This window comes from Triturus cristatus, chromosome 2_1 (genome assembly GCF_964204655.1).
Source record: "Triturus cristatus chromosome 2_1, aTriCri1.1, whole genome shotgun sequence".
Classification (NCBI taxonomy): domain Eukaryota; kingdom Metazoa; phylum Chordata; class Amphibia; order Caudata; family Salamandridae; genus Triturus; species Triturus cristatus.
In genome coordinates this window covers 15,031,688-15,044,627 of record NC_140581.1, presented here as the reverse complement: position 1 = coordinate 15,044,627, position 12,940 = coordinate 15,031,688, and the positions used below count along the sequence as shown (strand labels likewise).

General features: G+C 54.5%; 1 protein-coding gene across 9 annotated transcripts in view; it reads left to right on the top strand.

Moving 5' to 3' along the window:
* Positions 1–12,642, top strand: part of LOC146863620 (tropomyosin beta chain) — a 236,049-nt gene extending 223,407 nt beyond the window's left edge. For 5 of the 9 annotated variants that reach the window (XM_085627665.1, XM_085627667.1, XM_085627680.1 and 2 more), the window contains 2 exons: positions 3,011–3,080; positions 12,290–12,642. In XM_085627665.1, the coding sequence (XP_085483791.1) occupies positions 3,011–3,080; positions 12,290–12,372 (153 nt within the window). In that variant the 3' untranslated portion in view covers positions 12,373–12,642. Of the gene's footprint in view, positions 1–3,010; positions 3,081–5,216; positions 6,831–12,289 lie in introns of those variants that run through there. The other 4 variants (XM_085627668.1, XM_085627666.1, XM_085627678.1 and 1 more) reach the window with 1 other exon arrangement.
* The last annotated feature ends 298 nt before the right edge of the window (positions 12,643–12,940 follow it).

Here is a 12,940-nt window from a genome sequence, read left to right as displayed (position 1 = left end):
AGAGCCCCACTGTACCTGTGAGAGTGCCACCATACCTGTGAGAGTGCCACCATACATGTGAGAGTGCTCTACACCTGTGAGAACGCCCTACACCTGTGAGAGCTGACAGTGAGAGTGCCCCTATACCTGTGAGAGCTGACAATGAGAGTGCCCCTGTACCTGTGAGAGCTGACAGTGAGAGTGCCACCATACCTGTGACAGCTGACCGTGAGAGCGCCACCATACATGTGAGAGCTGACGGTGAGAGTGCCACCATACCTGTGAGAGAGCCCCTGTACCTGTGAGAGCTGACGGTGAGAGCGCCACCATACCTGTGAGAGGTTACAGTGAGAGTGCCACCAATTGTGAGAGCGCCCTATACCTGTGAGAATGCCCTATACCTGTGAGAGCTGACAGTGAGAGTGCCCCTATACCGGTGAGAGCTGACAATGAGAGCGCCACCATACCTGTGAGAGCTGACAGTGAGAGCGCCACCGAACCTGTGAGAGCACCCTGTACCTGTGAAAGCTGACAGTGAGAGCACCCCTGTACCTGTGAGAGCTTACAGTGAGAGCGCCACCGTACCTGTGAGAGCGCCCCTGTACCAGCTGACAGTGAGAGCGCCACCGTACCCGTGAGAGCTGACGGTGAGAGTGCCACCGTACCTAGGAGAGCGCCCTGTACCTGTGAGAGCTGACAGTGAGAGCGCCACCGTCCCTGTGAGAGCTGACAGTGAGAGCGCCATTGTACCTGTGAGAGCGCCCCGTACCTGTGAGTGCTGACAGTGAGAGCTCCCCTGTACCTGTGAGAGCCGACAGTGAGAGCGCCCCTGTACCTGTGAGAGCCGACCGTGAAAGTGCCACCGTACCTGTGAGAGCTGACAGTGAGAGTGCCACCCAACCTGTGAGAGCTGAATGTGAGACTGCCCCCGTGTCTGTGAGAGCACCCCGTACCTGTGAAAGCTGACAGTGAGAGCACCCCTGTACCTGTGAGAGCTTACAGTGAGAGTGCCACCGTACCTGTGAGCACGCCCCTGTACCTGTGAGAGCTGATAACTAGAGTGCCCCTGTTCCTTTGAGAGCTGACAGAGCACCACCGTGCCTGTGAGAGCGCCCCAGTACCAGCTGACAGTGAGAGCGCCACCGTACCTGGGAGAGCTGACAGTGAGGGCGCCACCGTACCTGTGAGAGCTGACAGTGCCACCGTCCCTGTGAGAGCTGACAGTGCAAGTGCCACCGTCCCTGTGAGAGCTGACAGTGAGAGTGCCACCGTCCCTGTGAGAGCTGACAGTGAGAGCTCCCCTGTACCTGTGAGAGCTGACAGTGAGAGTGCCACCGTACCTGTGAGAGCGCCATCGTAACTGTGAGAGCGCCCCTGTACCCATGAGAGAATGACAGTGAAAGTGACACTGTAGCTGTGAGAGCCCACAGTGAGAGTGCCACTGTACATATGAGAGCCCATAGTCAGAGCGCCTTGCGATCATGTGAGCTCACAGTGAGAGCGCCTTGGGATCAAGTGCGCTCACAGTGGGAGCGCCTTGGGATCACGTGAGCTCACATTGGGAGCGCCTTGGGATCAAGTGAGCTCACAGTGAGAATGCCTTGGGATCAAGTGAGCTCACAGTGGGAGCGCCTTGGGAATGGGATAACGTGAGCTCACAATAGGAGTGCCTTGGGATCACGTGAGCTCACTGTGAGAATGCCTTGGGATCACGTGCGCTCACAGTGGGAGCGCCTTGAGATCACGTGAGCTCACAGTGAGAATGCATTGGGATCATGTGAGCTCACAGTGAGAGCGCCTTGGGATCACGTGAGCTCACAGTGAGAGCGCCTTGGGATCACGTGCGCTCACAATAGGAGTGCCTTGGGATCACATGAGCTTACAGTGAGAAGGCCTTGGGATCACGTGAGCTCACAATAGGAGTGCCTTGGTATCCCGTGAGTTCACAGTGGTTGTGCCTTGGGATCACGTGAGCTCACAGTGAGAATGCTTTGGATCACGTAAGCTCACAGTAAGAGCACCTTAGGATCACGTGGGCTCACAATGGTTGCGCCTTGGGATTACGTCTCACGGTGAGAATGCCTTGGGATCACGTGAGCTCACAGTGGTTGCACCTTGGGATCACGTGAGCTCATAGTGAGAATGCCTTGGGATCACGTGAGCTCACAGTGAGAGCGCCTTGGGATCATGTGCGCTCACAGTGGGAGCGTCTTGGGATCATGTGCACTCACAGTGGGAGTGCCTTGGGATCATGTGAGCTCACAGTGAGAATGCCTTGGGATCACGTGAGCTCACAGTGAGAATGCCTTGGGATCACGTGAGCTCACAGTGGTTGCATCTTGGGATCACGTGAGCTCACAGTGGGAGCGCCTTGGGATCACGTGAGCTCACAGTGAGAATGCCTTGGGATCACGTGAGCTCACAGTGGGAGCACCTTGGGATCACGTGCGCTCACAGTGGGAGCACCTTGGGATAATGTGAGCTCACAATAGGAGTGCCTTGGTATCCCGTGAGTTCACAGTGGTTTTGCCTTGGGATCACGTGAGCTCACAGTGAGAATGCCTTGGATCACGTAAGCTCACAGTAAGAGCGCCTTGGGATCAAGTGCGCTCACAGTGGGAGCATCTTGGGATCACGTGAGCTCACAGTGAGAGTGCCTTGGGATCACGTGAGCTCACAGTGGTTGCACCTTGGGATCACGTGAGCTCACAGTGAGAATGCCTTGGGATCACGTGAGCTCACAGTGGTTGCACCTTGGTATCACGTGAACTCACAGTGAGAATGCCTTGGGATCACGTGAGATCACAATGGGAGCACTTTGGGTCAGGTGAGAGCGCCTTGGGATCATTGTGATATTAGTCAACGCCCTTCTGCTACTCTGATGTGGGTCTTAGGGTCCAACAGTAAGGCTGCCCTAACCCGACGGTGGGCACCAGGGTGAAGGGGATCACTACTGGAGAACACCTTGTGTGGATGGCACTACAGTGAACCGTCGAGGGTCTCACCTGAATTCAATTTGCTTCCTCCCCAGGCTGAAACTCGAGCAGAATTTGCAGAAAGATCTGTAGCAAAATTGGAAAAAACCATTGATGATTTGGAAGGTGAGTGACCTGACCCCAATTTGTATTCGTCTTTGGTCATGCCCTTGTGTGCTCAGCCTCTGTCGAGTCCACCTCATTTGTGCTCACCCTCCCTGCCCTGTGGGTTCCTCTCTCGCCTCTGCCCCACTCTTCCGTGAGCCTCTCTGCCCCCTCGATCAAGCTGTCCTTCCCCACATCAGTCAACTCTCTCCTCTGTCCTCATCATCACCATGGCGCCTCTCTCTTCCTCCTCATCACTTGACTTCACGTGGCCTCTCTTCCCTCCGCCCTCCTTTTGACCGGTGTTCTTCTTTGATCTGCTGTGTCTCCAGAAGCTGGGTCTGGTGTCTTAGTAGACTAATGTGCCCACTGTATGGGGCCAGTGTTTGACCTCATGGTCACAGGTTTCAAACCCGTCGGGTCCCCACAGCCTTTCATCCTTCTGAGGTTGATTAAATGAGTACCACTGAGTTGGGTAACAATAAACATCTGTTATTCAGCACCAATATACCCTTTTATGTGACCGTGCGCTTTACAAATACACGTTATGATCTCTGCCTCTCCTTGTGCCCCCTCCACTTCTGGCCACTCTATTCCTGGCTATTCCTGGCCCTCGCTCTCCCTCTCCCTTCAGTAGTCGCCCCTCTTCCCTCTGCACCTCTCTCTCCTCGCTCCCTCTTTCTCTTGTTTCTCCTCCCTCTCCCTCTTGTTTCTCCTCCCTCTCCCTTCAGTAGTCGCCCCTCTTCCCTCTGCACCTCTCTCTCCTCGCTCCCTCTCTTTCTCTTGTTTCTCCTCCCTCTCCCTTCAGTAGTCACCCCTCTTCCCTCCGCACCTCTCTCCTCGCTCCCTCTCTTCCTTTTGTTTCTCCTCCCTCTCCATTCAGTAGTCGCCCCTCTTCCCTCCGCACTTCTCTCTCCTCGCTCCCTCTCTTTCTCTTGTTTCTCCTCCCTCTCCCTTCAGTAGTCGCCCCTCTTTCCTCCGCACCTCTCTCTCCTCGCTCCCTCTCTTTCTCTTGTTTTTCTTCCCTCTCCCTTCAGTAGTCGCCCCTCTTCCCTCCGCACCTCTCTCCCCTCGCTCCCTCTCTTTCTCTTGTTTCTCCTCCCTCTCCCTTCAGTAGTCGCCCCTCTTCCCTCCGCACCTCTCTCTCCTCGCTCCCTCTCTTTCTCTTGTTTCTCCTCCCTCTCCATTCAGCAGTCGCCCCCTCTCCTCCGCACCTCTCTCCTCGCTCCCTCTCTTGTTTCTCCTCCCTCTCCCTTCAGTAGTCGCTCCTCTTCCCTCTGCACCTCTCTCTCCTCGCTCCCTCTCTTTCTCTTGTTTCTCCTCCCTCTCCCTTCAGTAGTCGCCCCTCTTCCCTCTGCACCTCTCGCTCCTCACTCCCTCTCTTTCTCTTGTTTCTCCTCCCCCTCCCTTCAGTTGTCGCCCCTCTTCCCTCTGCACCTCTCTCTCCTCGCTCCCTCTTTCTCTTGTTTCTCCTCCCTCTCCCTTCAGTAGTCGCCCCTCTTCCCTCCGCACCTCTCTCTCCTCGCTCCCTCTCTTTCTCTTAATTCTCCTCCCTCTCCCTTCAGTAGTCGCCCCTCTTCCCTCCACACCTCTCTCTCCTCGCTCCCTCTCTTTCTCTTAATTCTCCTCCCTCTCCCTTCAGTAGTTGCCCCTCTTCCCTCCGCACCTCGCTCTCCTCGCTCCCTCTCTTTCTCTTGTTTCTCCTCACTCTCCCTTCAGAAGTCTCCCCTCTTCCCTCCGCACCTCTCTCTCCTCGCTCCCTCTCTTTCTCTTGTTTCTCCTCCCTCTCCCTTCAGTAGTCGCCCCTCTTCCATCTGCACCTCTCTCTCCTCGCTCCCTCTCTTTCTCTTAATTCTCCTCCCTCTCCCTTCAGTAGTCGCCCCTCTTCCCTCCGCACCTCTCTCGTCTCGCTCCCTCTCCTGCTCTTGTTTCTCCTCACTCTCCCCTCCTATTCCCCACGTCTTCACTTTTGTTGTGCGTGCTCTTGATTTGTTTTTGCTGTTATTCCTTTTTCCACAATGATGTGTTTTTTCTTTGCTCACTTCATTCCATTGTTTTCTCTCTTTCTTGCCTGTTCTCCGGTTCTCCTCTTCACCTTCTCCTCACTGCTGCCCTTCTTCGCATCACTTTGCACGCATTGCACTGCTCTCCCTTCAGATGAGGTGTACGCTCAGAAGATGAAGTTCAAAGCTATCAGCGAAGAGCTGGATAACGCTCTCAATGATATCACGTCACTGTGAGGGCACCACGACGCGGCCTGGCTTCCTGTGGCTCTTTCTCTCTCGTCTCTCTCCCCCTCTTTGTCTCTTTCTTATTCTTGTCCAATGGGCACTATTCTGTTCTCTTCATGGGTGCCATCTTGCCCTCTCAGTGGGCACCTTCTTGCCTTCTCTGCTTCACTGTAGGCGTCATCTTGCAATCTCTGGTCGCCATCTTGCCCTCACTGTGGTCGCCATCTTGTCCTCTCTGTGGTTGCCATCTTGTCCTCTCTGTGGTCGCCATCTTGCCCTCTCTGTGGTCACCATCTTGTCCTCTCTGTGGTCGCCATCTTGTCCTCTCTGTGGTTGCCATCTTGTCCTCTCTGTGGTTGGCATCTTGCCCTCTCTGTGGGCGCCATCTTGTCCTCCCTTTGGGCGCCATTTCTGGATGGGCTTTACTTCTCTTCACCCCTCTCTGTTCTCTCTTTCCTCCTTTTCCCCTCGCTACGCTCTTCTCCACCTCTTCCTCCTGATCGTTTGCTCTGCTTTGAGGAGGGCGGAGGGAATGAAGTGTTGTGGTTTAGACCCTGGACAGCCCACATGTTGTGCCAGTGTGTGTGACCGCCTGCGGGGTGTGCTGTCACCATCCTTCCTGTGCAGTGAGATCTCACACTGGAGGGAGCGTGGGAGGCTGCTGAGGAGGGTAGATGTGAGGACACCGCTCCATGAGTCTTACTGTCCAGTAGCAGGATGTGAGGTCCAAAAATAACACAACTAAACAGTTTCAGAGCAAATGGAAACAGATGTTCCTGCTCCCTTCCTGCCCCCCCAACTCCCACATCCCTCCCTGTCTGCAGGCCTCTCCAACTCTGCTCCCTTTCCTTCATGTGCCTCTCTCCCCTCTTTCTATCTCAGTCTCTCTTCCCATTTCTTCTACCATCAGTGATCACCTCTCCCTCTGGCACTGTCCCCATCCCTCACCTTGCCCCATCTGTCTCTCCCACCTACTCCCGCCTTCCTCCTCTCATACAGCTCCCTCTGGGAGTCTGCAGGTGGGGAGGGCGGAGCTCCCTCTGGGAGTCTGCAGGTGGGGAGGGCGGAGCTCCCTCTGGGAGTCTGCAGGCGGGGAGGGCGGAGCTCCCTCTGGGAGTCTGCTGGTGGGGAGGGCGGAGCTCCCTCTGGGAGTCTGCTAGTGGGGAGGCGAAGCTCCCTCTGGGAGTCCGCTGGTGGGGAGGGCAAAGCTCCCTCTGGGAGTCTGCTGGTGGGGAGGGCGAAGCTCCCTCTGAAGTCTGCTGGTGGGGAGGGCGAAGCTCCCTCTGGGACTCTGCTGGTGGTGAGGGTAGAGCTTCTTCTGAAGTCTACTAGTGGGGAGGGCGAAGCTCCCTCTGGGAGTCTGCTGGTGTGGAGGGCGGAGCTCCCTCTGGGAGTCTGCTGGTGGGGAGGGCAGAGCTCCCTCTGGGAGTCTGCTAGTGGGGAGGGCGAAGCTCCCTCTGGGAGTCCGCTGGTGGGGAGGGCGGAGCTCCCTCTGGGAGTCTGCTGGTGGGGATGGCGAAGCTCCCTCTGAAGTCTGCTGGTGGGGAGGGCGAAGCTCCCTCTGGGACTCTGCTGGTGGTGAGGGTAGAACTTCTTCTGAAGTCTACTAGTGGGGTGGGCGAAGCTCCCTCTGGGAGTCTGCTGGTGGGGAGGGCGAAGCTCCCTCTGAAGTCTACTAGTGGGGAGGGCGGAGCTCCCTCTGGGAGTCTGATGGTGGGGAGGCCGAAGCTCCCTCTGGGAGTCTGCTGGTGGGGAGGGCGGAGCTCCCTCTGGGAGTCTGCTGGTGGGGAGGGCGAAGCTCCCTCTGGGAGTCTGCTGGTGGGGAGGGCAGTTCCGGTTTCCTCTTGCCTGTTCATGCCGCTCTCTCCCTGTTGGAGCTGCAGCCGTGTTATTGTTCCCAGGGTAGAGGCTAGCTTGGCCCAGAGCTCTTCAAACGCCTTCCTGGTCTGGGTGGCGTGGGCTCCTCCAGGCTGCAGGGAGGCCACCCATCCTAGACCTGATGCTTTGAGGGAAAGCACAAGCTAGGGTAGGCAGTGGGTGGTGGGCTCCACCAGAGATACCTTGTTAACACCAAACGTTACCCAAGAAGTGAATAACTTCACCCGAGGAGGGGGCCTGTAGATAACCCGATTGAGCCTTCCGCCCTCTATCGCTTGGAGCAGCCAAGGGTCTTGGGGTGTCAGATGGGGGCTCGTAGTCTATGCGGCCTGTAGCACCCGCTACAACCTTGGGTACCGCTCTAGGTTGTGACGGGCTGTCGGGCTGTAGACATCTCGGACTTCTCTCAGTTTTAGGGTGCTCTTTGCTTCTGTGCCTTATCAATGCCCTGGTGGTATCAGAGTGACCTACTCTGGGGTCCCCAAAGGTGAAGGGTGGAAGAGGTCTCGTCATAGTGGAGAAATAGGCTTAGGGCTTCCTTAGCATCAAGTGGGCGTGTCCTGAAGCAGGTCCCCTAGTCTGAGCCGAAACCGGTACCCTCACGACCCCTGTCCCTTGGCTGTGTGCATGAACCTCTCTCATTCTCTGTACATTTGTGAGATCAGTTTGCTTGTTACTGCTTTTTTCTTTTTCTGTACTGTTTACTCATGAGCTGTTCTGAATAAAGACCTCTTTCGCTCCAGAACCTTCTCACTGGTGTCTGTCTTACTTTTTTCAGCCTCACGCTCTATCCTTGAAGAACTTGCTGTTCTCTCCTCCATCTCACATGCTCTTGCGAGTCAGCGCAGTGTGTGTGAGCTGTCTCTACAGGGTCTCGCTGCATTGGAGTGGCTCTCTCCCATGAGCTGAGATGAAACAAAGTGCTCAACGCTTGCTGTAACTCAGCATTTCTCTTACGATAAACTGATAATGAATAATACATTGGGCTTGATTCACAGAGGAAATCGTACACTTTTGTGTAAATATACTACTTTTTGGTATTCAAAAATGACATTCGGAGTTTTATGACTCCTCACTCCCTATTCTAAAGCTCCCCATACCTAGAGACTCCGCAGTCTGCCCAGCTCACAGCCTGGCATGTGGGGGGGTTGGTGCTGACCACCCCCCGATGCCCAGCTCACAGCCTGGTATGTGGGGGGTTGGTTCTTGGCCACCTTGGATGCCCAGCCTGGTATGTGGAGGGTTGGTGCTGGACCCCACTGAGGCCCAGTTCACAGCCTGGTATGTGGGGGGGTTTGGTGTTCTTGGCCACCTTGGATGCCCAGCCTGGTATGTGAAGGGTTGGTGCTGGACACCTTGGATGCCCAGCCTGGTATGTGGAGGGTTGGTGCTGGACCCCACTGAGGCCCAGCTCACAGCCTGGTATGTGGGGGGTTGGTTCTTTGCCACCTTGAATGCCCAGCCTGGTATGTGAAGGGTTGCTGCTGGACACCACTGAGGCCCAGCTCACAGCCTGGTATGTGGGGGGTTGGTGCTGGACCCCCCCTGACGCCCAGCACACAGCCTGGTATGTGGGGGGTTGGTTCCTGACTACCTTGGATGCCTAGCTTGGTATTTTGGGGGCTGGACCGCCCTCTGACACCCAGGTCTCAGCCTGGCATATAGGGGTTTGGCTCGTGGCTCCCTTGGGTGCTTAACCTGGCACATGGTTTGTAATATATCTTGTGTTTAACTCTGCGGTGTCTTGAACAGTTGTGAACATACTTGGCTTTCTTCTTTTCTGTCCTTTGACTGTATCTTTGAAATAATTCTGACCTGTTTTTACTCTCTCTTTCTTTCTCGGAGTCTGCTTCCTACAGACCCTCCAGCTGTTGTCGAACAGAAAACATCCTCGCAGTTAGTGAATTTTGGGAAATTTTTTGCTGAACTTAGCCATTGTGAATTGAAAGGCCCACAACCTAATGGGGGAGCACGGGGAGGCCTCTTCTAGTGTGCAGATCAGAGGTGCAGTACTTGTCCTTCCATGAGGCCTGTGATGAGAGCTGGCCTCTGTATCTCTGACCCCAAGCCTCTTCTGCCAGCATATGGTGGGTGGTCCGGTCAGAAGACCATGGTAGGTGGTCCGGTCAGCGAGTCAAGGTAGGTGGAGTCTGTGGTCTGGTCAGAGTCAAGGTAGGTGGAGTCTGTGGTCTGGTCAGAGAGTCAAGGTAGGTGGAGTCAGTGGCCTGGTCAGAGATAAGGTAGGTGGGGTACGTGGTCTGGTCCGAGGGCCGTAGTAGGTGGGGTGGGTGGTCTGTTCAGTCATGGTAGGTGGGGTCGGTGGTCTGGTCAGATTCAAGGTAGGTGGGTTTGGCAGTCTGGTCAGAGGCAAGATAGGTGGGGTGGGTGGTCTGGTCTGGTCTGAGGGCCATAGTAGGTAGGGTGGGTGGGTTTCTGGTCCAAGCATTGTGGGAGGTGAGGTGAGTGGTCTGGTCAGTCATGGTCGGTGGGGCGGGTGGTCTGGTCAGGAGGCCATAGAAGGTGATGTTGGTCATCAGAGGGTCCTCCTGTCATACTATTTGTGGTTATGAAGTTCTGAGGATCATTACAGAACACGTTGGGTTACTGAACCTCCCATGAATAGGACCATCTCTGTCTTCAGAGGCACTCATGCCAAAGAGACTGCTAGTTTGAACCTCTGACTCTTTACGATCACAAACCATTCACACTTTACTTCTGTAAGTTCCCCATACGCACAAGGTGGCAGCCATGTAGGAGCAAACACGTGCACTGATGAGCGTACAGATATAAAGGGGCATATTTACTAATATTTTACACAGCGAGACGCAGCACGAGAACGTGCTGTGCTGCGTTGCATGAAAGGGAGAGAGCTTCATTGCTCCACATTTACAAAGCTATGGAGCATGTCTGCCCTCTCCGAGTGTGCTGCTTAACGCAAAGGTTGCCAGCATTATGGGCAAGAATCTTTTTTTTGTGCAGGAAGGAACATCTTTCTGCACAAAAACAATCTAAAGAGGCCTTTTCCTGATCCGATTCAAGATGCAGAATGCAGCACGCATTGAAAGAGGAAATCACAACGAGGAAAAAAGCTTTTTCTCCCTGTTACGCCATCCTCTGCGAGGTGCACTGATTAGAGGCAATCTTAGGTTAACACACCTTTGCAAATCCGCAACTGTGTCAGATCCATGGGTGGGTGCAAGAGAATGCCGAGGCGCGTCCTATGGAGTGTCTCCCAGCTCGAAATGTAATGCAACGTAGCAGAAGCCGATGCGTTGCGATACACGGCTTTACAAAGCCACGCAGGGCGGCACAAATGACCCCTTGTGTTGCTAGTTCAATCTTACTAAATCCATTGTGTTGTCCTTTGCATCACCTTGAGTCTCGCAGGGACATTGTAAATGCTTAGTAGATCTGGGTCATAGTGAGGAGTAAATGCACCACCAGAATCAATAACCTCAGCCAATTCACCTACTGTCCACCCTTAAAGTGTCCTACTTTGAAGGCAGCTGACTAGATGGACGATGAGAGCTTGCCTATCACAGGTGCAAACATCTGCAGTGACACGCCGCTCGATGATGACGCCGCAACTCTCTGACATGTTGGCCTTTCCATCTGGCCTTCACGTTCCGATGACCACTCTGCACCCCTAATCTGTGTGAAGCACAGTGGGGCAAGGCTGCACCCTGAGAGATGATCATCAGTGCCCGTGCATGTTACACAAGTGGGGGAGGGTAAGCCATATCTAATGAGCTGGGCGGGTCTTCCATTGTGGACATGTCCAGGTCAGAAGGAGTGCAGGAAGATGGGAGGGGCACTCAAAGAGTTAAATGAAGCAGTAGTGTCTGGTTCTCCCAGAACAGGATGGGCAAGAAGAATAGAGAGCCCTCTATGGAGGGCACCGACTGAATCAAAATATAGCCGTGAACTTCCTTACAGTCGACCCATGTGGGCTCACCGTTCAGCACACGTTCTGAGCCACAATGATGAGCCCTGTGCGCCATAGACATTTCCTTCTGGGACAGTATTACACAAGTGCCCCGGGGGCGCAATGGGCCTTTGCGTCCACTTTGCATGCTCCTGGACACTTTATTACAGAAGGGGTTGCAAACAGATGTGCGGCACTTTCTATAATACAGACAGTGCTGGCACACATGTAGCACCAGCGTTATCAAGAGAGTATTCCCTCATTTGCATGGGGGCATGCAGTTTCAGTGCGCCTCCTAAATGTAGCCCTCTAAAGGGATGAAATGGGATCCTAGACATCTGCTTGCAGGCTGGTGCAGTCACTCACTGTACTGGCCTGCAAGGGGATCTCGAATCCCTTTTAAAGTGCAGGAGGGCTACTGTTTGCACAGAGAAACAGCTGCTCCGTATTTTTCTTCAATGCGCTGCCCTAGGGGCAGCACAAGGTCATGACTGCCCTGGTAGCAGCACTTTCTTCCTGATAGGGCGCACTAACTATTGTTTGCATCCGCTGCACCTGCTTTAAGGTGCGCAGTGGCGCAAACATGGAAAGTGCACCCTATCTGTAATATGAGCCCTGGTAGGACATACTGTGTTATCTCACTTCTTAGTGGTGGCGGTCAGATGGTTCATTACTTCTTGAAACTACCCCTTGGAACTCCGCAGAACACCACACCACCATGCATACAACCGAACTCACACACTCACAGATGTGCACACTCCACTTCCCACCATCTCTTTACGCTGTGACTAGGATACTCCTTGTTCTGGGAGCTGAGCCTGGCATGCAGGTGAGGTGGGTCACAGTTCTAGACTGCTGACTGTGATGCAGGTGAGGTGGGTCGGTGTTCTAGAGTGCTGGCTGTCATGCAGGTGAGGTGAGTCGTTGTTCTAGAGTGTCATGCTGTTCCTGGTGGTTGGTTCTTACTCCTGCCACAGCTTGGCTGCTGTGGCAGTGTTCCTCATATGGGCCTCTTGGCATCACAGCTGTCCTTCACCTGGCATCATTCCTTGCCAGGGATGAGGTAAGTGAGAGGAAATGGTAGGGCGTCTTCCACAGTTGTGTGGCCCTCCCATATACCGATATAGGAATGCCGTGTCTGTCCTCCGCACTCAACTGACCTCTGCACTCTTTCTGCTCTTTGCTTCTTTTCACAGAAAATCTGGCTTGTGCCAAAGAGGAGAACGTTGGCATCCATCAGACTCTGGACCAGACGTTGCTGGAGCTGAACAACTTGTGAAGGACAAACCAGCCAACCAGCCAGCTGCTCTTGACTCCGCCCACCTGCCTGCTTACCTCTTCCACGCTGTCCCATCCCCTGCCTGCTCACTCCACAAAGACACTGCACCATGGACAAACATAAAGGGAATCCCCTGGCCCCCGCCCGCCTCTTCCCTCCCCCCCACCATCCGTCCTGAATGAGGTGTCCACCTCTGGCCACATGCCTGCCCGTTTCTGTGAGCAGCTCACTTGGAAACTGCCACTAATAAACGAAAGCAGCCAGAAACAAGCTCTTCCTCTCTTGTCGCGGTGTCTTTTTGAGAATGACTGGGTGGGAGGAGCAGTGGCAGGCCCCCTTGTGGTCTCAAGGGGGAGAGGTGTTATGAGGCTCACTGACCACTGTTGGGGGTGGCGAAAGGGTTCCCAGATGAGTTGATGTTGGCCATCATTCTGCTTGCTACGTTGCATGATCGTTTTTCAATTAATCAAACAGGATTTGTAAAGCGCTGCTTATCACCAGTGAGGGTATCTAGGTGCTGGGGGAGGGGCGAGCTGCTGCGGAGCAGGTCTAGTGGAAGGGCCAGTGT